The 26,651-nt window shown below is 39.5% G+C and overlaps 1 protein-coding gene across 1 annotated transcript in view; it reads right to left on the bottom strand.

Annotated features, from left to right (window-relative positions):
* Positions 1–26,651, bottom strand: part of LOC144309487 (intermembrane lipid transfer protein VPS13D-like) — a 95,980-nt gene that overhangs the window by 26,927 nt on the left and 42,402 nt on the right. Inside the window, exons 23-30 of the mRNA XM_077890578.1 lie at positions 25,853–25,979; positions 23,542–23,722; positions 13,196–13,378; positions 8,976–9,198; positions 6,638–6,848; positions 4,361–4,532; positions 4,078–4,190; positions 1,261–1,473 (exon numbers count right to left, since the gene is read on the bottom strand). Of these exons, the coding sequence (XP_077746704.1) occupies positions 1,261–1,473; positions 4,078–4,190; positions 4,361–4,532; positions 6,638–6,848; positions 8,976–9,198; positions 13,196–13,378; positions 23,542–23,722; positions 25,853–25,979 (1,423 nt within the window). The remainder of the gene's footprint in view (positions 1–1,260; positions 1,474–4,077; positions 4,191–4,360; positions 4,533–6,637; positions 6,849–8,975; positions 9,199–13,195; positions 13,379–23,541; positions 23,723–25,852; positions 25,980–26,651) is intronic.

Here is a 26,651-nt window from a genome sequence, read left to right on the forward strand (position 1 = left end):
ACTGCTGCACCTGTAAGATGGGGCAAATGTCACCCACTTTGCCAGGAGAATTTCGGTATAAAGGTAGGGACAATGCCTGGCTCCTGCAAAGGCTTAATTAGTAAGAGGCAATGAGCACTTCCATTTCTGAACATCCAAAAAGTTCAGGCAAAAGTCTGTCTACTTTGCTAGACCTCCTAAAAGCATATGGAAAGTGACCATGACCTCTCCCTAAAAGAAATCTCAACCCTGAGAACCCACTGCACAGCACATTGAAATGTCAAGTACATTGAAGCATATGAATACAAGAATAATCTCAATGATCTTTTTTTTCCCATGAAGCTGTTCCCAGCCCCTTTATTTACTAATTTGTATTTACAGCATAGCTGATAAACCTTAAGCACTAATAGAATAGAACTAACATTACTTCCAAAGGTCTCCTTTTGGATTTGCATTGGAGGATTTTAGCTCAAACCTTATTTTTCAGTTTTCAGGCCTATCCTCACTTAGCCATAAAATCTGCCAGTAGTATATGATAAAATTAACACCAGCTACATCAGTATAATAATAATAATAAGACCTGCCACCTGTGCCAAGCAGCAGGCCAGAATTACTTGTTTAATTACTGCCTCCACCCTTTGAGGTGGGTATGGTCATCCTCCTCTATCTTATAGAGGACAAAACTGCAGCTCAAAGTGCTTGAACTTGTCCTAGGGCGCACAGCTAGAAAGTGTTAGATGAAGGTTTTGAGCCCAGATCTGTACGACCCCAAAACATACATTCATTCTACACACATCACTGCCTAGCATAATACTAGGCAGAAAAACATAATCTAGTCCAAAGAGGCTAAAGCCCTTTTAAATGGAAAAGTGGGTAAGACTTGCACAGATAAAACAATAATGCAAGGCAAAACCACCTTCCTGCCTATAATTTCCATAGACCAAAAGTCTTCTTTCCCCTTAAACTAGAATAATTTCTTCTTTTCTCAATTCAGTTTTCCTATTAGAACAGACTACAAGGGAGGTTTTTTTTAAGATTCTGGGCTCTCAACTTTTTTTTTTAAGGCAACAGAGACATCTTTTGGCCAATTACTGCAACTGCATGGTGATAGTAATGAAAAGTTAATACACTATGAGCTGCATTGGTGAGCCATTTTCTATGATCTGTTCAGTGATTCCTCAGTCCCGTGACGTTTCAAAGCTGATACAGCATTGGCCCACTGACCACAATAGGAAGTTTTTCTGATAAAGAAAGGCAAGAGTCAGGATCTGGATCCACTACCTGAAATGCAGTTCGATCTGAATGGATCCTTGGGTGGTGCTGCTGTTCCTGGAAGGCTGAAAAATACAGCTGAATACGTTTGTCGTGCCAGGACTGGCCTTCTGCCCAGCATAGCGGGTGTCAAAAGCCATCATGGAATGGGAAACCAAGTTAATGGACTTGGTTTGGTTGGAAAAGCTTTCATAGAGCAGTTTACATTTCTTGAAGTCGAATCTAAAAGGGAGACATGGTATTAAACTCTGTTTTCAAAATTATCTAAATTCGAGACAACAGAACAAAATCCTACATGTACCTGAGTTTTATGAAGAATAACTTTCATTGATTTTGTTAACAGACTCCTCACAAAGGATTCAGTGTCATTGTGCCCTATCTCTTACTTTTCATTTCCAGGAAGATGATCTTGTCCACAAGAACTCCATGAGGAGTAACATTGTCTAGTATGCTCTGGGTGCATTAGCATTCTTGTTTCTCATCTCAAGTCTGGGAAGGCTATAAACATGTAACAATCCCTGAGGGATGTCAGGGTCCCTTTAGACCCTTCATCTGTCGATTCCTAGCATGCCTGCAGGATTCTCTCTCCAAAGTCTGCCAAAGTTTTATATAACCACGATAGCTTCCTGGAAACCACCAAAACAAATACTACTCTTCATACAGAGAAATAATGCAACTGATCCACCAAGAGAAAGTGCATTTAATGCCCACCCCCTTTTTTTAATGACAGAGAAAGCTACAATGTGCAATACATAATTTATTCAGTACCATCATGATATTCCATACAGAATTACTTCATTTTGTAAAAAAATAAATAAATAAATAAATAAACTATGGGCATACCCAATTATCAGAAAAAAAACCACTGGCTCACAAGACAATGTGGGACCCAGGGCTCGTTATACCATGATTTATTCGACTGAGTTAGATATAGGCCAGGATGGATTCTCAAGGGGAAGATAAGAAGAAAAAAAAAAAAGAGTGTTTCAGTAGGGAAATCTCTAGACTGGAAGTCCTGTTTTCAAATACTGAACCACTTTTCTAGCATATCATCTTAGGCTAGATAAAAATTCCATCTGAAAGATAGAAGTCACATCCACCCAACCTCATATGGTTGTCAAAACATCAAAATGAAAAGATGCTCAAGTGTGAAACACAATGCAGTCTCAAAGACTCCCCATCAATAATCACAAATTCTTGGTCCAGCCAGACCATGCAAGTGACACACTAAGTGAATCAACAGGCAAAACATGCCCTATATGAAGGCAGCCCAAGTTGCTCCTCAGTTTCCCAATGCTTCCAAGTGAAAACACAGGCCCAGTATTGTCAAAGCCTTCAACTTCTCAAAAGAGGCTGAAATCCAAACTCTTTACGTGAAGTCCCCAACTTTTAAATGTTGGCAAGGGAAGCAGTCATCATCGCCGCTCACCAATCAGCTCTGGGTCTCCCCTATGGCAGACACACCAGAGCCTGTACTTCTGAATCCTCTGCACTTTGTGGGACCTCTTCTAAAGCCACAAGGTTTGCGGCACATTTAAGTATTCGGGATCCCTCCAGGGCTCTTGCTTTTCTCGCTGGCACATCAGGACACTGGCTGCTCAGCCAGCCACAGCGACTGTGTAGCAGAGCAGCCTGAGGACCACAGTGGACACATCAGGAAAAAAGTCTTCATTTTTTCCAAATCACTGCTGTCTGCATGTCTGGCACCTACTTTTTGTCCCCTGTGGCAGCTTTTATTTAGTATTATTTTATAAGCTGCTGATGACTTAGCATGGCAGCAAGATTACATTAGGAATGTACTGTAATACAACTTTTTCCATTGAAGCCTTACACTTCACTACACCCTAGGCTATTTGGAATGTCTCCCCCTCTCCTTGCAACTGAAGTACAACTGCGGTGGCTCTTTTGTCTCTCCTAGTGTTTATACAAATATGGCATTCCATCAAAGTTGTATTCTACAGATACCATTAGCAGCTTTACAAGCTTTCCATACCTGGTTCTAGAGCTCAATACTTTTAAAATACTGGTCAATTTGGGGCAGGGAGGGGAAGAGGTGAAGGGATGTAGGAGGTACAGGTTTCCAGTTTGGGAGTGAAGACGTCACAGGGATCAAGAGTACAACACAAGGAATATAGTTATGGTATTGTAATAATGTCCTACGTTGATAGGTGGCAGCTGCACTTGTGATGAGCACAGCATAATGTACAGAGAAGATGAATCATTGTTGTACATGTTAAACTAACATAACCTTGTGTGTCAACTATACAATTTTTTAAACAGTGCTGACATTAAAAAAACAACAGGGCAGCCCGGGTGGCTCAGCGGTTTGGCGCCTGCTGTCCGCCCGGGGCATGATCCTGGAGACCCGGGATTGGGTCCCGCGTCGGGGTCCCTGCAGGGAGCCTGCTTCTCCCTCTGCCTGTGTCTCTGCCTCTCTCTCCCTCTCTGTATTTCATGAATGGATGAAAAAAATCTTTTAAAAAACAACAACAACAACAACAAAAAACACGACCGAACACCAGTCAATTCTTAGGAAACTGAAGTTTCATATTATTTCTGCAGCTCTTTCAAATCCATTAGTTTCGGCACCAGGTACAGAGGTCACTGAAACATCCTAACAACCTATCTTTACTGATAAAGCAGCGAATGTAAACTTTTAAAAAGCACTGTGTTAGCCAACCAAAAAGCACTGTGTAGACCACCTCTAGCCACAAACCACCAATCTGCAACCTCTGCTCTATGCTAAAGCAAAATATGTGTACCGTTGGCAATACTGTTACTGTGATGCCCGTCACGAGGAGTAAAATAGTACCATTAAAGCCATACCTGGCTAAGGAACCAGGACTTTCTTTTCCTTTTGGATCTTTCAGCTCCAGACTTACATTCACCATATCGATGAGGAAGCACATGCACGTGTACACTTCTCCACTTAGAATAGTCTGCAAAATGAAAATGCCAAGCTGAGAAGGCGGTTCATAGGTCAAGATGTTAATCTGTTTGCTGCTCTACCTTCTCTCCGCAGATGAGCTGGAAGGACCCATGAGCGAGGTGGCCATTGGCAGTGACTGCAAGAGTTAAGAGTTACAGGATAGCACGAGGTCTCACTCACGTGAATTCTTGGGTCTTGTAAATCGTAAGGCCGCATAAATTCCTCTATGGGCTCTCCAAGGTTGTTCTCCAATAAACCACGGATCAGCTTGTATTTGTACAAATCCAGGGAGCAGTGGACTGAGGAGAGATTGCCATGGATAGATATGTCTGGCACAGTATGACTTATTTCTCTGAGAAAAGAAAAATAAGTCACTGGCAAATAAGTCGGGAATTTAACACTGACAAAGCTCACACCCAAATGTAAGAAAGAGCTAAAATGTACCCCTACATTATCAATCAGTTCATTTCTAACTTCCAATAATAAAAAGTTCATGTGGCTCCAAATGAAGCACAACAGCACAACTGAGCATCATGCTTCAGCTACCAAAAGCCCCCTTTCTCTGAAAATATGTACTTATGAAGTCCCCAAATCTGAGCTAGCTAAATAATCTATTAATAAAGAAAAATCTCATGAGACTCAGAAAGAGCTTAAACACTACAATTGGGAGGGCAATAAAGAAATGGCAACCTCTTCATTTAACTCTTCAGATTTCATGATAACTAAAGACAGACACCAGAGTTTCATGCTGAATCCAGATGAGGCATCAGGATAAAATCTGAATCTGTTACTGGTCTCTGCCGAGATGGGCAAGAGTACGGTTGAGACGTTCGGGTCAGGGGGTGGTATACTTCATCCCAACACTGAAGAGCTCTTCCCTCACCCTCTTGGGGTGAAGGGGGCAACATGGATCCTGCAGACACCACATTCTGAGTATGTACAGTAGAGGACTGGGATTGAAAGTAGAAGAGGACTATAAAAAAAATTATTTTGTCTGCAGAGAAAAACCTATATATGATCAAGTAAAGAAAGAACAGTGATGCAAGGCACAAAGAAAGGCTGGGCAGGACTACCCAGTGCCCTCTCGGCTTCCTGTTTCTGTGGTGAGAGGGTACCTCATACTGAGTTATCATCGCCTATCAGGGCTAACAGTATAATCACCTGCACATCAAAACTGATGGAAGCGAAGCCAGTCAAGTTTACAGTATCAGGGTAACAAAGCACATTTTTTGAAGGGGAAAGCATTACTTGAAAAGACAACAAAGTGTTCCATTTCTAAAGAACGAAGCTCCTCCTAAGACTGCTAGGCCAGTGAAGCTAGAGAGAGCCCATGCCAAGCATAACTGAGTGCCAGCCAGGGAGCACTCGAATAACAAGAATGAAATGCAAAAATCCCAGAGAGAGCAGCAACACAGTGTCGTTAATCCAGAGAGAAACAAAAAGGTGGCATTAAATGGCTCACCCAAACCCAAGAACCGCGAAGGGAGTGGCCAAAGAGGGATTAAAACTACACTCCCCACAAATAAGGAGACTGCTTGTCAAAATGCTGCAAATGAGAACCTCTTTCATTACTCGACAGCCACATCCCGCCTCTGGCTATAGTTGAAACGCAAGCATTGCTGCTTTCTCCAAAATTAATGTCCCAAATGGACAGACATTACGCACTGTGTATGGGCTGGGCCAACATAAGTACCACCAAGGGCCCTTGCTCACATGACCCGAGCCTGGGCCTTGAGAGTCAGGTTCTGGTGGTCTCAGGTGGGGTCTGGGATTATTTCTTTTCGAGACATTTCCCAGATGATCCCACAGAAGTAATGACAACTGCAGCAATGCTCTAAACCTGCAAAATGGGTGTCCTGTGTTTGAGGCCAATGAAAAAGTAAATTAGAGTCAGTTCATTAGCCTTTATGGAGTACTTTCAGATTGCTTAATAGAGCAAGGTGGAAAAAAAAAAATAAAAAAAAAATAGAGCAAGGTGGGCAAAGCTGCATCTCAATAGTTACTCTGATTAAATGGAGCTCCAGCATATGTAGCAACACCAGGTCCAGAATCTATTGTGCTTGAAACATAGAATCCAATTGTCACCTCTTCCAAAATACGCCCCCCCCAATGCCATCACCACCTCCCTGCGTCTACCGTCATGCCCGTTGGTCTTTGTTTCCCAAGGGGCAATCCTGTAACAGAGTTTATAACACTGAAACTCTAAATTAGAATCACTTTCTAATTTGCCTTCTTATATCCCTGTATCATCAAAATGTAAGCTCCAAAAAGACATAAGGTTTTCTTCCCATCATAGTAGCCTTCATGTCTAGCACACAGTTGGGACTCAATAAACATTGCTACCTAGAAAAAATAACAGAACACCCATTCTCTTCCAGACTTACCTTCACAGCACTGATTTCCAAGTTATTAAGATTCTACCTAAGATAGACACCTATCCAGACATAAACCACTCACTTGTCCAAATTCCTTTCCACCTGCAATTTCAGCCGACAAGGCTCAGTTAGAAGACTCCCTCCCGTCTGACGCACGAAATAGGAAGGGAATATCAGATCTCCACTGCTGTCATCAGAGGCCTTAGAATACTCTCGTGGACGTCTCTCTGCAGCAAAGATATCCATGTCTTGCAGATCCACAACAATGCAATCCAGCAGGCAGACATGATCTTCTACATGGACCCAAGGAAAGAGAGAGAATGAAGAAAGTAAGACCCAAAAAGGAATGACCCCGAACAAAACTAAAAAGCTAAACAAAGTTCATTCTGTCTTTGGAAAACGTTCAGAACTGCCTGCTTCAAAAATCTGAGTATCCAAAAGTCTCCACTCTGGCACCAAGGCCTCCCTCTGCGATGCTCCCGTGCTAGACACTTCCTGTCTGCTCCTCTTCTATGCCACACACATACTGTGCCACATCCCTTCAGTGTCTCACTACTGTCCTCAGATATGAGCTGAACCTAAAGGATTTATGACCAAAATGGTTTGACAGCCATCCCTCCCAAGGATATCCTACAGGGGTCTCATGTAGAGATGATGTAACCCAAAGGCTTATAAAGTTTTCCAGCAACAAAACTCTTTTCCTGAACAAATATGTAATCATTTCCGCTACTACTGATCTCATCCAAACCACCATCATTCCCTCCTGGCCCACCAGAAATTCCCTTCCAATATACCTACGTATTCCCATCTGGCCCTCACAAAACCGTACTGCCCACAAAATACCTGTGTAATCCTTAAAAAAATAAATGAGGCCATAACATTCTCTTCCTTCTACGCTTTAATGATTATGCTTAATCCAAAGTTGTTTCTGTAAAACTCCCCCTAAACCCCTATAAAACCCTGCATAAGCCCACTGCCTACTTTTCCAACTTTATCTCAAGCCATTCTCCACCCTGCTCCTGAAGCCTCACTCACGGGCCTCTGTCTCCCCAAAACTGCCAAGTCCTTTGCTATCTGAACAGCCTTACCTACAGCATCGCCCTCCCCTCTTGATCTCAGCTAGGGCCTCTCTGTTCTTTCCTCCTGCACCATGCCATCCTTCCTGTAACATCTCACTCTGGCCATAATGTAGGGGCCCACGTAGTGCCTCTCTCATCTCCTCCACAGAGCGGCAGAGCCAATGTCTAACAGCATGCTCATACACAGGATAACCAAATTACAACACCAGCATTCAGCCCACACTAAATATATCAGTTCTTCAGACTTAAAATTCATCTGTACAAATATTCTTAAAACACCTCCTCTCTGCCAGCTATTTTTCTAAAGTCCAGGACACTATTCTAGGATACAGCAGTGAATAAAACATACAAATATCTTTCCCCCTATGAAGCTTATATTCTAATATAAAATTGTAAATACAATGGAACATTATTCAGCCATAGAAAAGAATGAAATCTTGCCATCTACAATGACATGGATGCAGCTAGAGGTTACTATGCTAAATGAAATGTCAAGCAGAGAAAAACAAATACCATATGATTTTACTCATATGTGGAATTTAAGAAACAAAACAAACAAGCAAAGGAAAAAAGAGAGAGGGAGAGAGATAAGCCAAAAACCAGATTTTTAACTACAGAGAACAAACTGATGGTTATCAGGAGGGAGGTGGTAGGGGGATAGGTGAAATGGTGATGAGGATTAAGGAGAACACTTGTCCTGATGAGCACAGGGTGATTATGAAGTGCTGAATCACTGTATTGTACACATGAAACTAATATAACACTGTTAACACACTGGAATTAAAATAAAATTAAAAATTAAACTTAATTAAATTTTTAAAAACCCAAAAGGCTAAAATCAGGTTCTTATCTGGAATGACTAATGCTTAAAGAACACCAATAACTGGATGCTTCCTGTCTTTGCAAAATTGTTACTTATACTATCTCTATTGTGACCTAATTCACACTAATATTTCTTAAAAGTTCTTTGATTTTTTTTTTTTAGAGTTATACAGAACAATAATTAAGTAGAAAAAGGATAGTGTCTAGACAGAAACTTGCAAGGATATGTCTAAGGATGCAGGAATCATTCTACTTATATTAACTCTATCTTGGGGCAACGGCCTTCACCTAAAGGAAAAAGTCCTAAGAGACCATCTAAATCCCTTTATTCACACTGTGTCTTGCTCATTTAACTGGACTTTAGAAGTCACCCACTGCTAAAATCAACATGCTAAGATTCTTAAGCTTTCTAAAAGCAATATCAAAATCAGACTATCACTAAAGACTCACTACCGCTCTGATGCATCCCCCCGAGGCACCCACCAGTCTCATGAACTCCCCACCTTTCTCCTCTTTTACCTGGACTACTGGAAACCTGGCTAGCAGAGGGCGTGGCTTGCTGCCCTTGCTGCTTGGTCGAGGTACTTGGCACAAACTCACTCCTCAGGCTGCCTGGACTCATTCCAACAGGAGGCATCATGAACAGCCCCTCAGAACGCGTTCCCTTCGGGTCCTCTGTGCTTGTCATTTTCCTCATACTGTGTTTGGGGGTACCCGTTGGGGAAGCTGAAGGCACAGATTCCTGGGAAGAAATAAAATAAAACTAGAAGGCAGAATGGAGGTGACTGCATCTTTACTCTCCTGCAAGTCCTAACCCAGTCCTTAGACTCTTCAAAGACTCTATGGTACTTGGTACTTCCCAAGCCTCCCAAATTCCATAAACAAAAGGGTAACGGAATCATGACATTTCCTGTCACATGTAATTATTTGCAGAGATGTGACTTTTAATTCAACACCTGTTGAAAACTACAGCGATCTTGCAGGAATATATTATCTGTTGGCTTAAGATGCTATTGGTGGTTTAGTCTAGGTCAAACACAGCAAAAGCAGACCTCTGGGCCATAGGATATAGGTTGTTGCTTTGCTGGAAGGGAGGGGCTTATTATTCTAAGAAAATGTATCTGTAACAATATGGTTCCAACAGAATCAAGTCATGGTACTGTGTCTATACTTCCTAGAAGTCACTTCTTCTGGGTTTACATTTCTCATCTCTTTAAGTAACTGCAAATGAAAACAAAATGGAAAAGCACAGGAGGCTGACTATTCCTATTATGTTTCTGTTCAAGGGCATAAAAATTAAGGGCAAATACAGAATAACATAAATTCTGCAGTTCTAGGGATCCTTGGGTGGCTCAGCGGTTTAGCGCCTGCCTTTGGGCCCAGGGCATGATCCTGAAGTCCTGGGATCAAGTCCTACGTCGGGCTCCCTGCATGGAGCCTGCTTCCCCTCCGCCTGTGTCTCTGCCTCTCTCTCTCTCTGTGTCTCTCATGAATAAATAAATAAAATCTTAAAAAAAAAAATTCTGCAGTTCTATTGAAAACACTACACACTTTTCTTTTTTTTTTTTTTTTTAATTTTTTTTTAAACTTTTATTTATTTATGATAGGCACACAGTGAGAGAGAGAGAGAGGCAGAGACACAGGCAGAGGGAGAAGCAGGCTCCATGCACCGGGAGCCCGACGTGGGATTCGATCCCGGGTCTCCAGGACCGCGCCCTGGGCCAAAGGCAGGCGCCAAACCGCTGCGCCACCCAGGGATCCCACTACACACTTTTCTTACATATTTAGTACCTTCAGTTCATTGCTAACGGGGTAAATCTTTGTCACCAGAATGATTCATTAATTGACTTTTAAACTTCACCCATAAAAAAATAAAAAAATAAATAAATTTCACCCATGCCTCCATGTTATGTATTTGCAGGGCTTCTGCACCACTGACCCACTTTCACAGGCATGTTGGGGGGTAAGAGGAAGAATGGGTTTCCTGCTAGTACTGTCCTAAATGTTGATTTGTCTCAGCATTTGAAAAAGAAATGGTAATACTGTTCTTCCCAGTACCTGGAGTACAGTGATTTACAAGTAATGGGGGGGGGGGGGGGGGACAGTTCTTACTTTCCGCATTTTTTTTTTTTTGGAAGGCAAATTGCTAGGTAACTGCTCTTATTTAGATACTTCGACATTAAAAACCTTCCCCTTTGCTTAGTTTATTTAAATTCTAGAGAGTAGTTGTTGGTCTTTCACTTGATTCATCTTTACATCCTCTCTGTAGTTGGTTTAAATAAATCAATGGCTTGAGGAGATTAACTCAAAGCTTTTGAAAGGCTGACTTAGAAATTATGGTTTAAACGTAAGCTGTGGTTGAGAAGAATGAAAGGAAAGCATATGTAAAAAATCCAAGCCTGCACTCATTAAGACATGGATTTGTGTAAAACAATCCCAAACACACTGGAATAGTGGAACTCAAAGGCAAATAACCCCTCTGCAAGCTTTGATTTCAGGAGTATTTCCTGTTCTTTAACCACTGGAATACATATTAAACAAACCTCACACATGCAAATACATCAAAGGGAAAATGTAAATGCAAAGTGATTTTTGGTGAAGAAAGTGATTCTTCATCTTGGCCTAGATCAACTAAGCCTGACTGTGCCCCTGCAGAGAGGTAAGCTCCACAGACATGTTTATCTGATTACAAAGACTTTACCAAGCTACACACTCCAAGCGGCCCTTATGGAATTCTCCAGAACAATCACTGGCATGTAACAAAATAAAGTTTTCCTGGGATTTAAGGGAATCAGATCATCAAGAAATTACTGCCTAGAGCCAAAAAAAGAAAAAATTCCTTTATTGGTCCTTAAGAAAGCCTTCTCTACAAGGGAAGGAAGTGACTCATCAAAGGGACAAAAAAGTGATAAGCAGGCTTTCCCAAATAATGTGGTACTTAAAGAGTTAGTTTTTAAAGTTTTCTTTTTAAAGCATATGAATGTGAATTGTCTGCTGAATCCCATAAGGTTTTTGAGAATAGCCAGAAGGCAAAAAGTCTATTATACCTTGAAGAAAAAGCGATCCTTGTATGCACTGCCACTTAAAATCAAATCCTCAAAAACAAATACAGGAAAAGTCTTTCATTAAAATGCTACAGACTATGTGCTGTTATTTGGCTTATTTAACAAAACAGAAACTCATATGCAAAAATTTCTTCAAATATTCTGCAATTCTTTAGAGGCCAACTTCCGAGTTAGCTCATGAGCCCATGTATAGATAAAACCAATACAGAGCATCAGCCCTTCACCTTTTTAGGAAGGGCAGAGAAACGACGGTGCTATTCCAACCTGATCACCCATCCTGGTTCTAGCAGATCTCTTCCTAAAAAATTTAGTCCTCAAAACAAAGATTTACCACAAAGATATCCTACTAAAGAACTTACTGTGGGCTCAAAAGACAGCTCCAAAGGAGAGATTCACTCCTCCTTGGGCAGTGATGGCAGCAGAGCTGGAGTGGCAGTGGGCAGTGATGGCAGCAGAGCTGGAGTTCTTCCCTCTAATTATTTTAATGAACTCAGCCACACCCTTTAGAAAATTCGAAAGAGCTACAGCTACACAGGCCAGGGTCAGTAAGGCACATCACAGGGACAGCCTTCCCCAGTTAATTCTCCCCACACAGATCTAAACCTAATAGCGGGAGGTAAAAGTGTATCACAGTTAGAGCATATGGAAGGCAGACACACCAAGTCTGAGGCCCACGCTGTACTTGTGACTACCTGAATTATCCAAAAGGAATGATTCACCCTATCTAAGTCTCAATATCTTTAGCTCAAAAAATGGGATTAATAAAACTAGATACCCCCTCAGGGTTGCTAAGGAGGAAAAACTAGACAAATATGTAAAGAGCTTATCACTGGTTTATGTATGAGAAGCATCCAATGAATATTGGTTATTTATCGCTATTATTGCCAGTCCTAAGATCTCATAATGAAATCTTGTGTACCTCCTCTTTCAAAGGTTCTCTCACTATTGATTAGCTATCAGACTAAAGATGGGCATAACCAGCTAGGAATTTCAGTGCTTTTCTGACAAGCTAACATGAATTTGTTCTTAATAAGCAAATATACTACAAAGCTGCCATGGAAACCAGCAAGGTTCCGTTAAAATGCACACCTAGAACAAGACCCCCTCCCAAGTTCCAGCAGCAGTAGTCTCCTGGACTGTGGAAATGGGTGGGAGGGGCTCATTAGACCAACTCTGGTACCAAGTCTGGGTTTTACTACATGAATGTAAAATGAAAGCAACAATCTTCAGCCCAGTTACCTCTAAATACTGTCCTAAGAAATAGTTAAGTGCTAAAGTAGCTTTAAATTGTAAAGCCAAATACTGTATAAGGTGTTATTAGGAAGATATTCTTGAACAGGTTCAGATAAACCATGGGCCAAATCCCATCCTCTGAAAACAGGCAGGTCATGTAAAAAGTTGATCACTTATAAGGTCAGCCTGTGAGAAAAGCATCATACAGACAGGTTGGTCCCATTGGTTTGCTTGCATACAATTGGTGAAGGTTATAATTTTCAATATTTCTATTAAAAGGTTAATTTAAATGTCAAACAAAATGTCAAAAAAAAATTGTTCAAGTCACATATACCACAAAAGTAACAGCAGTTACAAGTCATCTTATGACAACATACGAAATCTTCAAATGACGCTCAAATACTAGTTGGACTGAAAAGGTAATGGATACGGATTGCTCACCTTATCTTGTAAGGAAAATGTCCCAGGAAAACCAGCAAAGAGAAACTTGTTCTTAACTTTCAACTTCCCCAAGTTTGCTACAATCAGATTATTTGATCTGGAACTTTCGGGGATAAGGAGAACAGGAGCACCCGCCTCAATGTCCAAGAGAACCCGTGAACAGCGCTGGGCTTGATCTCTCACCTGAAACAGGAAGAAGAATGGACTCAGAGACTCAATCAATGCCCTAATTTTATAATCAAAAAGCCTCCAGTTCCCCAAAGTTCCATGAATTCATAATTCCAAAACAATTAAAATCAGAGTATAGTCCATGAGCAATATGGAGTCACATTAGAAATCGGTAACAAGATAATGGAAAACCCCAATTATTTGGAAAGTAGACTCTACACTTCTTGATAACCCAAGGTTCAAAAAAGAAATCACAAGAGAAATAGAAAAATATTTTGGGGGGATCCCTGGGTAGCTCAGCGGTTTAGCTCCTGCCTTTGGCCCAGGGCGTGATCCTAGAGTCCCAGGATCAAGTCCCGCATCGGGCTCCCAGCATGGAGCTTCTCCCTCCCCCTGTGTCTCTGCCTCTCTCTCTCTCTCTCTCTCTCTCTCTCTCTCGGTCTATAACAAATAAATAAATCTTAAAAAAAAAAAAAAGAAAAGAAAAATATTTTGGCCTGATAAAGAAAATGTAACATATTCAAATTTGTGGGACACACTTAAAACAATACTTAATGAAGAATTTATATTAAATAAGTGTTTTATAATATACATGAATAAAGATTAAATCAGTGATCAAAAAGCTTCTATTGTAAGAAGCTAGAAAAAGGAAAAGCAAAATGAACCTGAGTAAGTAAAAGGGAAAAAAATATAAAGCAGAAATCAGTTATTTAGAAAACAGATAATTTTTAAAAATCAAACATTAATACAATACCCAAGAACTACAGAATATACATTCTTTCCAAGTGTACATGGCATACTCATTGAGAATATGCCTCAGTCATAATACAAGCCTCAATAAGTTAATTATTTGAAAAGACTGATAAAACAGACAAACCTCCAGCTATATGAATCAAGAAAATATGAAGAAGAGCAGCCCTGGTGGCCCAGCGGTTTAGCGCCGCCTTCAGCCCAGGGTGTGATCTTGGAGACCCAGGATCGAGTCCCATGTCCGGCTCCCTGCACGGAGCCTGCTTCTCCCTCTGCTTGTGTCTCTGCCTCTCCCTCTCTCTCTCTCTCTCTGTCTGTCATGAATAAAGAAAATCTTTAAAAAAAAAAAAAAAAAAAGAAGAAGAAAATACGAAGAAAACAAAAATTGTCACTATCAGGAAGGATTGCAGGACATTGCTACAAAAGAACTTACAAAATTTTGTTTTGAAGATTTTATTTATTCATTTAAGAGAGAGAGGAAGAGAGCACGAGTGAGTGGGAGCAGGCAGAGGGAAAGGGAGGAAGAGACTCCCGGGTTAGCAGGGAGCCTGATATGGGGGCTCAATCCCCAAGGCAGATAGATGCTTAACCGACTGAGCCACTCAGGCACCCCCAGAATTTACAAATATTGAAAAGATAAGGGAACCTATGAACAACTTTATGCCAATCAATTGACTATTTATTTATTTATTTATTTTCAAACTGACAATTTAGATGAATGGACAGAGTCCTTAAACAACAAATGCACAAACGATCTACAGCTAGCATCATATTTATAGAATGTTTTCTCCCTAAGATAAGGAACAAAGCAAGGGCAACCCCTCTCACCACTTCTATTCAACATTATGCTGAAGTCCTAGTCTGTGCAAAAAGACTTATAGGTTGGAGAGGAAAACATGTAACTCCCTTATTCAACTCCCTTATTCAATCCCTTATTATGATTAGATGATTCATAATCATCTATGTAGAAAACCCTAATGAATCAAAAGGAATTAGGCTAAGTTTAGCAAGATTGAAGGATAAGAGGTCAACGTGTCAATATATGAAAGTTATATTTCTTATACTTTGAATAAAAAATTGGACAATGAAATTTTTAAAAATTGGTATCATTTATAATAGCATCAAAATTTCAAATACCTAGGGGATCAATTTAACAAAAGATGTGTAAGACCAGTATAACCAAAACTACAACACAATACTGAGAGGAACTGAAGACCTAACTAAATGGAGAGATATGCCATAGCTGAGGACCAAAGACTCAGTATTATTATTAAGATGTTGATTCTCCAGACACATAGATTCAATGTAATCAAAATAAAAATCCCAGCAGATTTTATTGTAGAAAGACAAGCTGATTCTAAAATTTGTATGGAAAAACAAAGGTCCTGAAGTAGCCAAAACAACTTTGAAAAAGAACAAAGTTGGAGGACCTACGCTAGGATTTCAAGACACACTATGAAGCGGCAATGGTTAAGACAAGATGGTACTGACACATAATTAAATATAAATCAGTAGAACAGAATAGAAAGTGAAAAAAAGACACACATGCCTATATGGTTGATTGCTTCTCAATAGAAGTGCCAAGATAATACAATGGGAAATGGAACAGGCTAGCTATATATATGGAAAAAAAAAAAAACTCAGCCCTCACTTCACAAAATATACAAAAATTAACTCAAGGGGTAGCTGGATGACTCAGTCAGTAAAACATGCAATTCTTGATCTCAGGGTCGTGAGTTCAAGCCCCAGGTTGGGTGCAGAGATTACTTTAAAAATCTTTAAAAATAATTAGCTCAGGGATGCCTGGGTAGCTCAGCGGTTGAGCGTCTGCCCTTCAGCTCAGGGAGTGATCCCAGGGTCCTGGGATCGAGTCCCACATCAAGCTCCCTGTAAGGAGCCTGCTTCTCCCTCTGCCTGTGTCTCTGCCTCTCTCTGTGTGTCTCTCATGAATAAATAAATAAATAAATAATCTTTTAAAAAAACTAAAAATAATCAACTCAAAAAAGCTTCTAATAGAGAACAGAAGAGAAAATTTTCGCCACCTTATGGTAGACAAAAAGAGACAAACATTGTGAGAGAAAAAAATTGGACTTCATCAAAATGAAAAACTTCTGCTTTTCAAAGAATAGTGTTAGGAAAGTGGGGGGAAAGCCAAAGACTGGGAGAAAATATTCACAACACATATATCAAAGGGCTTGTATCCACAATACACAAAGAAATAGTATCAATTCTACAGAAATTTTCTCAAAATAGAAAAGGGCACACTTCCAGTTCATTCCACAAGGATAGCACTGCCTGGTTACCAAAACCAGAAAAGGCATTATTTTCTATTCCCGAACACTACAAACTAATATTCCTCAGGAACACAGATACAAAAATCTGTAACAAATCAAGAAAACTGTGTAAATATCCACAGATAGTACATAGGTAAGTAAACATGGCTGTATTCCAATAAAACTTTATGAGTGTATATATATATATATATGTATATTCTCATGGGCCATAGTTTGCCAACCCTAAAATAACTGAATTCTTTTCCCCTACGATTGGAAACAGGCGAGGATGTCTGCTGTCACTCCTTCTATTTAACATTGTACTGGAAGTGTAGTGAAGGAAGAAAAAGAGACGAAAGGCATACAGATTGAAAAGGAAAAAGTAAAGTTCACAGACAACATTATCATTTATGTAAAAAAATCCTAAAGAACCTCCAAAAAGCAGCTGGAAGTGGTAAGTATATCTAGCAAAGTTGCAGGGTGCAAGGTCAGTGTATAAAAATCAACTGCATTTCTATATACAGTCTACAGAAAACTGGAAATTGAAACTTGAAATATCACTTATAACAGTATCAAAAATATAAAAGATCTAGGGATCAATTTAATAAAAGATACATAAGACCAGTAAACTCAAAGCTACAAACACTGCTGAGGGAAACTAAGGACCTAAATAAATGGAGAAATATGCCATACTCAAAAGACAAACGGAGGGGATCCCTGGATGGCTCAGCAGTTTGGCGCCTGCCTTCCTGGAGTCCCGGGATCGAGTCCCACATCGGGCTCCCTGCATGGGGCCTACTTCTCCTCTGTCTGTGTCTCTGCCTCTCTCTCTCTGTGTGTGTCTCTCGTGGGTAAATAAATTAAATCTTTAAAAAAAAAAAAAAAAGACAAACGGATAGTATGAAGATGTCATTTCTCTAAAAGCTGACCTACAGATTCAACACAATCCCAATCTAAATTTCAACAGACTTTACTGTAGACACTGACAAGCTGATTCTAAAATCCATGAAAGAGCAAAGAATCTAGAAAAGCAAAAATAATTATTTTTTAAACTTTTTTTTAATGATTTTTTTTTTTTTTTTTAAGGAGGCTCCATGCCCAAATGTGGGGCTCGAACTCAAAATGTGGAGATCAAGAGTCATATGTCATACCAAGTGAGCCAGCCAGGGACCTCTTAGCCAAAAGAATTCTGAAGACAGTTCCTTATAATGTTAACCACACAGTTACCATGTAATGCAGCAATTCCTCTCTTAGGTATTTATTTAAGAGAAATGAAAACGTACATCCACACAAAGATTTCAATGCAAATGTTCACAGTAGTGTTATTCATAATAGCCAAAAACTTGAAACTACCTAAATGGATATAAAGTGGGTGAATGGATAACAAACTGTATTACATTCAATGAATGAATACTACTTGGCAATAAAAAGAAATCACATTGCTATTGCAGTATGCATCCACGGATGGATCTCAAGAGCATTACGCTAAGTGAAAAAAGCCAGACAGAGCTACGCTGTACGATTTCACTTACAGAGGAGGGGAGGGGAGGGGAGGGGAGGGGAGGGGAGGGAAGGGAAGGGAAGGGAAGGGAAGGGAAGGGAAGGGAAGGGAAGGGAAGGGAAGGGAAGGGATCCCTGGGTGGCGCAGCAGTTTAGCACCTGCCTTTGTTTGGCCCAGGGCGCGATCCTGGAGACCCGGGATCAAATCCCACATCGGGTTCCCAGTGCATGGAGCCTGCTTCTCCCTCTGCCTGTGTCTCTGCCTCTCTCTCTCTCTCTCACTGTGTACCTATCATTAATAAGTAAAATAAAATAAAAAAAATAAAAAATAAAAAAAGAAAGGGAAGAAAGAAAGAAAGAAAGAAAGAAAGGCAGGCAAAACTATTCTGATGGAAAGCAAACCAATGGCTGCCAGGACACAAGGATTAGGAGACTGCCTGGGGAAACAAGGAAACTTTGTAGATAACAGAAATGTTCTAAAAATCTGGATGTGACTATGCTTACAAGACTATACAATTGCTAAAACTCACTGAACTGTACTCTTAAAATTGCTTAATTTTACTATAAATTATACCATAATAAAGAGGACCAAAAGTACAATACACTAATATAATGAAATGTTTCTCATCTATTGATCAGTGAAAAATACAGATTACAAAACAGAATCAATTTTAATTTTCTACTTCTTCATAGTTTTATTAACTTTTTTGAAATAACCTCTAAAACACATTTATTACTTTCTAAACAGAAAAAATATAGCCTTTATTACATAAAAAAAGCTTTTCTTTCTTCTGGTGTTAAGTACATAAGTCAGGAGAATTTGCAACACAGTAACTAGCTACCTTTTTCACTTTCTAACTGTACTTGAATTGTTGGTATTGTCTATCAGCCCATGACTGCTTCCTGTTTGCTTTGTTGAGTAAATTTTAGAATTAAAAATTAACTCATATTCACTGTAGCAAACTTAGAAGGGAAAGACAAACAAATAGAAGGAATCTGATATCTTCACAACCTCACCTCCAGAAATAAAAGACTGTGACCATTTCGTCAGGTTAGTGTAAGAATTCAGAATGGGAACTCTGAAGCCTGGCTCCCTGAGTGGGAATCCCCACTCTGGCCACTCAGTAGCCTGGTGAGCCTGGGTAACTTGTTAGATCTCTGAGTCTTACTTTCCTTATCTCTAAAACGGGAGGAATCATAGGCCCTACCTTCAAGAGCTGTCGTAAGGACGAAATGGCACCATACCCTTGGAGCACGTAGAAGAAATCATCTAGTAGCATATGACTCTATTTTATGAAGTTCAGTGCATGAAGGGGCAGACTCAAAACTAATACACTAATACCACATGGCTCTTACTTCTCTAACAGCCTTAACAGTTACATGTTACACGTTCCCCCATTAAGGGAAAAGCACAAAGCTAACTCTGTGAGTTAGCTAGAGTCCCAGACAAGCAGAGTAAAGAATTACTGTTTCCTCCCTGATAAAATGGCAATAACACACCTGCCCACCACTCCCTCACTGACTACAATCATAACTAATTATATTTTTTCCTGGGTTATATCATCTCACTAAAACATGAGCTCCATTAGGGCAATGACCCTGTCTTTCTTGCTTTCCATTATGTTCCTAGCACCTGGCAGACTGTATGACACAACATTTGTCAATGAACATTCACTAAATAATTCACAGAAATGAACAAACAAGGTTGTCATAAGGATCAAATGAGATCGTATATGTGAAAGCACTCTGAAAACTACAAAGCATCGTTAATATATTGTTAAGCGAATGTACAGCATATTTATTTTTTGTATCTCCATTTTCCTCCAATAATTGAGAGAGAATTGAGCAAGAAAAATAACTTGCTGCTGGTGACACAGCTTATACTGGCAACACCCAGACTCCAGATTCTTGTACTAAGATTTCAAAACTGCAATACATCTTAGCTCCACCAAAAATCTGTACTCCCAGTTGCTCAGTGAATAAAAGTTTAACAAATAAAAGAAAAACAGGTAAAGCAGAAGACACAGGAAAACCATATCACACTTCTGGGGTAAAAAATATTTGGCCCAATCGAGGAACATGATGCTCTTATAATTTCAAATATCAAGATTAAAAAGAAATGTCAAGTCCTACTGGATCATTATTTACAGACACTAGAAAATACAGGAATAAAAATCCAGCTACAAGTCACAGGTAGAGGATACTACCTGTCACCTGTACAATAGTAGGAGAAAGCAATTTTAAGTTTCAAAATAGCCTCAATTTTATCAGCAAAATAGGTCTGTAGCACTCTCCATAAATCTAAGTAATGCAAAATCTTACACCTAAGTATTTTAAACAACTAGGATTAAAGATCCTTGAGAAAATCAGCTTTTCTTTAGAGCTCACACACTTAGCACTGTTCAAAACAGAAAATCATTCCTTTACCATCTACTTGTCTTACTTAACTCGATATAACAAAAACTTCAAAGACTATCCTGTTTAATTTCTACTTAACCCAGGAAGTTAAGCCCAGTTACACAGTAACGCACATTGTCTCATTTCCTACTGCTAGGGATTCCTCACAGTAAAACTGCTGCTTAAACTGCATAGGTGAAAATAATCATTTTAAGGGTACTTAATCCTAATAGACAACATTTATTAGAAGTATTGAACTGAAAAAAACAAAAAACAACAACAAAAAAAAAAGAAGTATTGAACTGAGAGTCACAAAAATGTTCATCACTTTGACCAAACAATATCATTTACAAGATTCAATACTATAAAAATAATTCAAAAAATGGAAGAAAAAAAAAAAAAACCTAGGCATACAATGCTATTCATAGAAGTATTACTCACAAAAATGAAAAACTGGAAGCAATTTAAATGTTAAAAAACAAGGAAATGGTTAAGTAAACTGACTTGATGGATTATACAGCTATAAAATAGGATTGCTATGAAAAATGCAAAGCAAAATGAAAACAGGTTATGAAAAAAGGTTAACATGCTGGCTTTCAAAATTGAATGCATAAAATTAACACACTTTACAGTACATTACTGTATGTACTGTATGCTATTCCTCAATTTATGTTTCTTTTTTTTAATTTTTTTCAATTTATGTTTCTTTTAAAAAGCATAGGTAGGTGGAATTAAATTTTTTTTAATTCTTTTTAAAATAAGTAAAAATAACACAAAAAAGCATAGGTAGAACATAAATGTAATAATGCCATTACACCACTGTTGGCCCAAAATAAAGATATAACTAAAGAATATTAATTCATAAAAGGATATGAATTAAAAGGAATTCTTCTACATTGCCAGTGGGAGTGCATAATGGTTTCAGAGAACAATCTGGCGCGGTCTTCTATTTTTTTTTTTTATGATAGTCACAGAGAGAGAGAGAGAGAGGCAGAGACACAGGCAGAGGGAGAAGCAGGCTCCATGCACCGGGAGCCCGACGTGGGATTCGATCCCGGGTCTCCAGGATCGCGCCCTGGGCCAAAGGCAGGCGCCAAACCGCTGCGCCACCCAGGGATCCCTGGCGCGGTCTTTTAAAGATAAACGTGCATATACCCCACGGCCCAGAAATCCTGCTCAGAGAGACTCTTAACACATGTGCACCAGGAGACATAGTACACAACAGCAAAACACTCTAAACAACCAAATGTTCAACAGGAAAATGGATAAATCTATTTTATCTATTTTATTGTTACACGCAATAAACTACAACAGTGAAATTAAATGAAAGGCAATCACGTGTAGCAACCTAAATGAAAATGGGAGGGGGGGGGAAGCAAGTAAAAGAACATTAAACACGGCTTAATACCATTTTTATAAAGATCAGAACAAATGAAGCAAAAAATATTATATGGGAACTTTTTTTTTAAGGGACCACAAGACCCAAAAATCTGGAGAGCAGTTACCAAAGGAGTTGACAGGAATGAGATGGGATGGGGTACGAACACATGCAGCAGCCTTAGCGATGTTTTAATTTTTATTTTGGTTGTAGGTTCACATATGTTCATTTTATTATCATACTTTGAAAATGACATGCTGTAGGTACTCTTTTATACGTGTCAAATAAGTTTATTTTAAAAGTTTCTGGAGAGAAAATAAAAGGTCATATACTCTATGATTACAACCATGGAAACATGCATTGGGAGAAATTTAAAAAACAATGAAAACAAATTAAAACATACCTGGGATACTAGGACACAGTAAGATCCTCTTTTCCCACATTCCTTATAATTTGACTCTGCTTTTATAAATAAGTACATATTTATACATATATATGTATATCTTTTCTCAACTAAGTAGGCTCCACGCCCAATGTGGAGCCCAATGAGGGCTTGAACCTACAGCCCTGAGATCAAGACCTGAGCTGAGATCAAAAGTCGGAGGCCTAACCAACTAAGCCACCCAAGTGCCCCTGTGCTTTTATATTTTTAAAAAAATATATTCTCTCAAAGATACACAGGAAACTAGTAACATGATTACCTCCATAGAGAGAAACTGGCTGGTTAAGGAAAAGTAATTGAGAAGGAAACTTTTCATCAAATGTCCTTTTACTTTGATTCTGTACTAAATCAATATGGAACATATTCAAAAATTTAAATTAAAGACTTTAAATGTTGTCACTAAAGACTGTTATCGATTTAATTATAATCTTTTACCTAATGAAGCTTAAAAATAAGTTTTACAAAGGACTACGCCGTAAACGTTTTCTATGGTTCCCAAACTCTGTGAAGATACCAGAAGACACCGCCACACACTCACATGTGTGCTGTCAGGACATTTTAAGTTTGGGGGGCAAACATATCATCTGTCGGACAATGCATATTCTAGACTGAGATAGTTCACGTTCAATGTTAGATCACGCTACATTCCTTTCATGTTACATCTTCGTGAAGCCAGGTCTCCAGCAGTTGCTGAAAAAGCCAGTGCCATGAGACAATGAATGTGGGACAGGAAATGAGGGCTGCCGTGTCCAGCCTGGTCCCAAGTCTGAGAAGCTGTACAGTGCCAAGGGGCACTTACGTCCCTATTAGCAAGTAATTTATTTACAAATGAAATAAAAATTCAAGTCTTTCACTTCTGTGTCATTTTTTTTTAAAGAGCTACTGAGTCGTTAGGACACATGTACTGCCCAAGTTGTTTAGACTGAACTATTTTTTAAATGGAAAGACCTTGAGGTGTGTCTTTTGGCTAAGGACGTGCCATGGAAATATTTCCAAAACACTAAGAGACCCACGAATGAAGAAGTTAGGAACTGTGAATCTATTTGGAAAAAACTCTCTTTATATAATCGGTATGTTCTTTGGAAACATTTTTGAAAAAAAAAAAAAAAAAAAGGAAACATTTTTGAAGAGAAGTATCTCCACTAAAATACCAAAAGGGACCAAAAGTGTTAGCCACCAACTTCATCTATCTTCTTTAGAGGAAGCTAAAGCTAAACCTTAAAGGCCATTAAAACACGACACAATGAAGAAGGGATGTAAGCTCTCCAATTACGGTAGGACTCCTGCAGGTAGTTGGCTACATGGACCACACTAGCAAGCAGGTAAATACCTAAAGACCTTTCCCTTTTGCAGTGAAATTTTCCAGACTTTTCTCTAGAGGCTTAAAAGTTCTATGGATAAAATCAGAAAAGCAACCCAGGGTAATGAGCCTTCCTACCGTCTGCCCCTCGATAGCAGCTCGCTGGCGCCCTAAGACATCTTGCAGCTGAGTGAAATGCTGAATGAAGGCCACCACCTCTGCCTGAAAGCGCTGTGTGTGGACATACTGCACGGACGCCATCTGGAGGCTCACTCGGACATCGTGTTCTCTCCGGAGCAGAGGGTCAGGCCGGCCGTATCTGGGAATAAGCGCAGAAGTGTGATTTGGGAGCCAGATACCAGTCAGCATTGGAAGAAAACGGGCTCATTTAGGGGTTTCCCTAGAAAACAGCTTTAGCTTTTGAAATGCAAATCCACACTCAGGTTGGACAAAGTGAACTCCAATACTTAACTCCTTCTCTAAGCTGTGGCAACCATGTTAAATAAAGTCTGGTGTGATGGCTATGGCTATGAACAGACGGGCAGTCCTGGTGCTAGATTCCCCCCCCCTCTTTTTTTTAAGATTTTATTTATTTGAGAGAGAGTGAGAGAGAGCATGAATGAAGGGGATATGGACAGAGAGGGAGAAGCAGCAGACTCCCGGCTGAGCAGGGAGCCTGGGGCTCAATCTCAGGACCCTGAGATCATGAACTAAAGACCAAGACAGATGCTTAATCAAGTGAGCCACCCAGGCGCCCCTAGACTCCCTCTCGATTCCAGAACTCACACAGAAGCCACCTGTGGCTCATGCCTCTTTCCCCGCCTTTACGGAAAAGTGAAGAATCACTCAAAGACTGTAACAACATGGGACTCAAAAGAGGACAAAAATAAGTCCATGAACCAATGGGTAAAGAACATTAGGCAACAGAATCAATGTTTCTAGGGAAAACTGTCTCCTGGAGGTAGAAAGAAGTCTTCTTTTTACTTCAGGGCAATGTAGGCCAAAGAGGTTTAGCATCTACATTCCAAGTAAAAATTAGAAAACTTTTATGATGGGTTTTCATTTTAAAGGACATGGTATCATAATAGTAAATTATATGGGACACAGTCACAGGGGAAAGAAACTCAGAGTTGCTTAAGCACCTATTGTGTGCCAGGTAGATAGTTAGGACTTTTATATTAATTATCTCATTTGGGATCCCTGGGTGGCGCAGCGGTTTAGCGCCTGCCTTTGGCCCAGGGCACAATCCTGGAGACCCGGGATCGAATCCCACGTCGGGCTCCCGGTACATGGAGCCTGCTTCTCCCTCTGCCTGTGTCTCTGCCTCTCTCTCTCTCTGTGTGTGACTATCAAAAATAAATAAAAATTTTAAAAATTTTAAAAAAATAATAATTATCTCATTTATCAGGGCACCTGAGTGGCTCAGTTAAGTAGCTATTGTTGGCTCAGGTCATGATCCCAGGTTCCTAGGATGAAGCCCCACTCGGGCTCCCTGCTGGATGGGCAGCCTGCTTCTCCTTCTCCAATGCTTGTGCTCTCCTGCTCTCTCTCCCTCTCAAATAAATAAAAATCTTTAAAAAATTATCTCATTTGGGCAGCCCTGATGGTCCAGCGGTTTGGCACCTCCTTCAGCACAGGGTGTGATCCTGGAGACCCAGGATTGAGTCCCACGTCCAGCTCCCTGCATGGAGCCTGCTTCTCCCCCTGCCTGTGTCTCTGCCTCTCTCTGTGTGTCTGTCATGAATAAATAAATAAAAATCTTTTTAAAAAAATTATCTCATTTATCATAAAATTACACCACTGTGGTAGATAGTAATATAAACACATCAATCTACATTCTCAGTAGATTATGATATACTCCCCCTAAAAATGAAAGAAAAAGTTCTCAGATATCTTTGGGGACAGTTTTTCTCAGCTCTAGTTAAACATGAGAATCACTTTAGCAAATCTTTAAAAAAAAAAGAAGAAAGACTGAGCACTTCCTTAGAGCAGAAAATCTGGGGGCAGAGCTGGATATCTATATTTTCTAACAGCTGCCTAAGATGTTGAAAACCCACTTTTAGCCTTCTGAAGAAACCATTCTTTAAAAACTAAAAGGCCTAAAAATGCCTTCTAAATTCTAAAACTGAAAAGATTCAATATAGATTGTCTTTATATAGAAAAAAATGCATAATATGACATCCATATCATCAACAACTTTTTCAGGCTGAAGTCATTCCAGAACATTGAGAACTAAATGAAAACTGATCTAAATTCGTACCCTCAATATTTATTATTCATTATATTTTATTTATTTATTCATGAGAATAAAGGCAGATGCTCAACCACTGAGCCACCCAGGTACCCCAAAGGTAAAAATCTTTTTAAACTTTTATTGTTTAGCCAACAAGAATTTGAAACAGCAAACAAATATGACAAAATGTCAAATGAGAAAAATTGGTATTTTTACTTAAAAGTCTGGAAGATGAGTGCTTCTTCCCCACTTGTAGTGAACCGCTCTCTGTAGAATTCTCCATGGGCTGTAAGGTCACTCAAGGACAGGCTCCCAATGCTTCCCTGTAAGGCCAGGTCTCCATCTAGAGTTGTTAAAATTAGAACACATCCTTATGTATCTTTTTTCATACTACACCTTAAATATGTCTGGCACAAGAACTGATACACACGTCTCAGACTTTTCACTATTTATCCAAATTAAATGTCAAAAGCAAATTTTCATTTTCCAATACATCCATCAAAAACATTTTCCACATTATTTCAAATGGTCTCAACGCAGAAGTCCAAAGGGAGTTGAAACAAACGGCTTATCATACTTTAACCTTTATAAAGGGGAAGAAATTAAACTGAATGCATACACAAAGGATAAAACATTTCTAAATACAGACAAAATGAGATCCTTTCTGAGATTAAGACCACTAATTAGAATTAGTGAAATAGCAAAAGGTCTATTAATTGTACTATGAATAAAAGAATCAGGGAGGAAGTGTCAGAGATATGTCAGGTATTCAGGCAACATTAAGTGGGTGTTAGTGTGATTTAATAAAAAGTGCAATTAATGAGACAGACACTGGAGACAGATCTAAAACTACTCTGGTATTTATTACAAGAATGAAACCCCTTGAAGGTGGAAAAGAACAAAGAAGGATGTTAAGACATGCGCACCTAGGATGTGAACTTATGATGAATCATTCTTTACATGGTGTGGATATTAAAAAGTGATACTGTGAACTGCTGCTTCCATAAAACAAGTT

Source organism: Canis aureus, unplaced genomic scaffold (genome assembly GCF_053574225.1).
Source record: "Canis aureus isolate CA01 unplaced genomic scaffold, VMU_Caureus_v.1.0 NW_027326424.1_RagTag, whole genome shotgun sequence".
NCBI classification, from domain to species: Eukaryota; Metazoa; Chordata; class Mammalia; order Carnivora; family Canidae; genus Canis; species Canis aureus.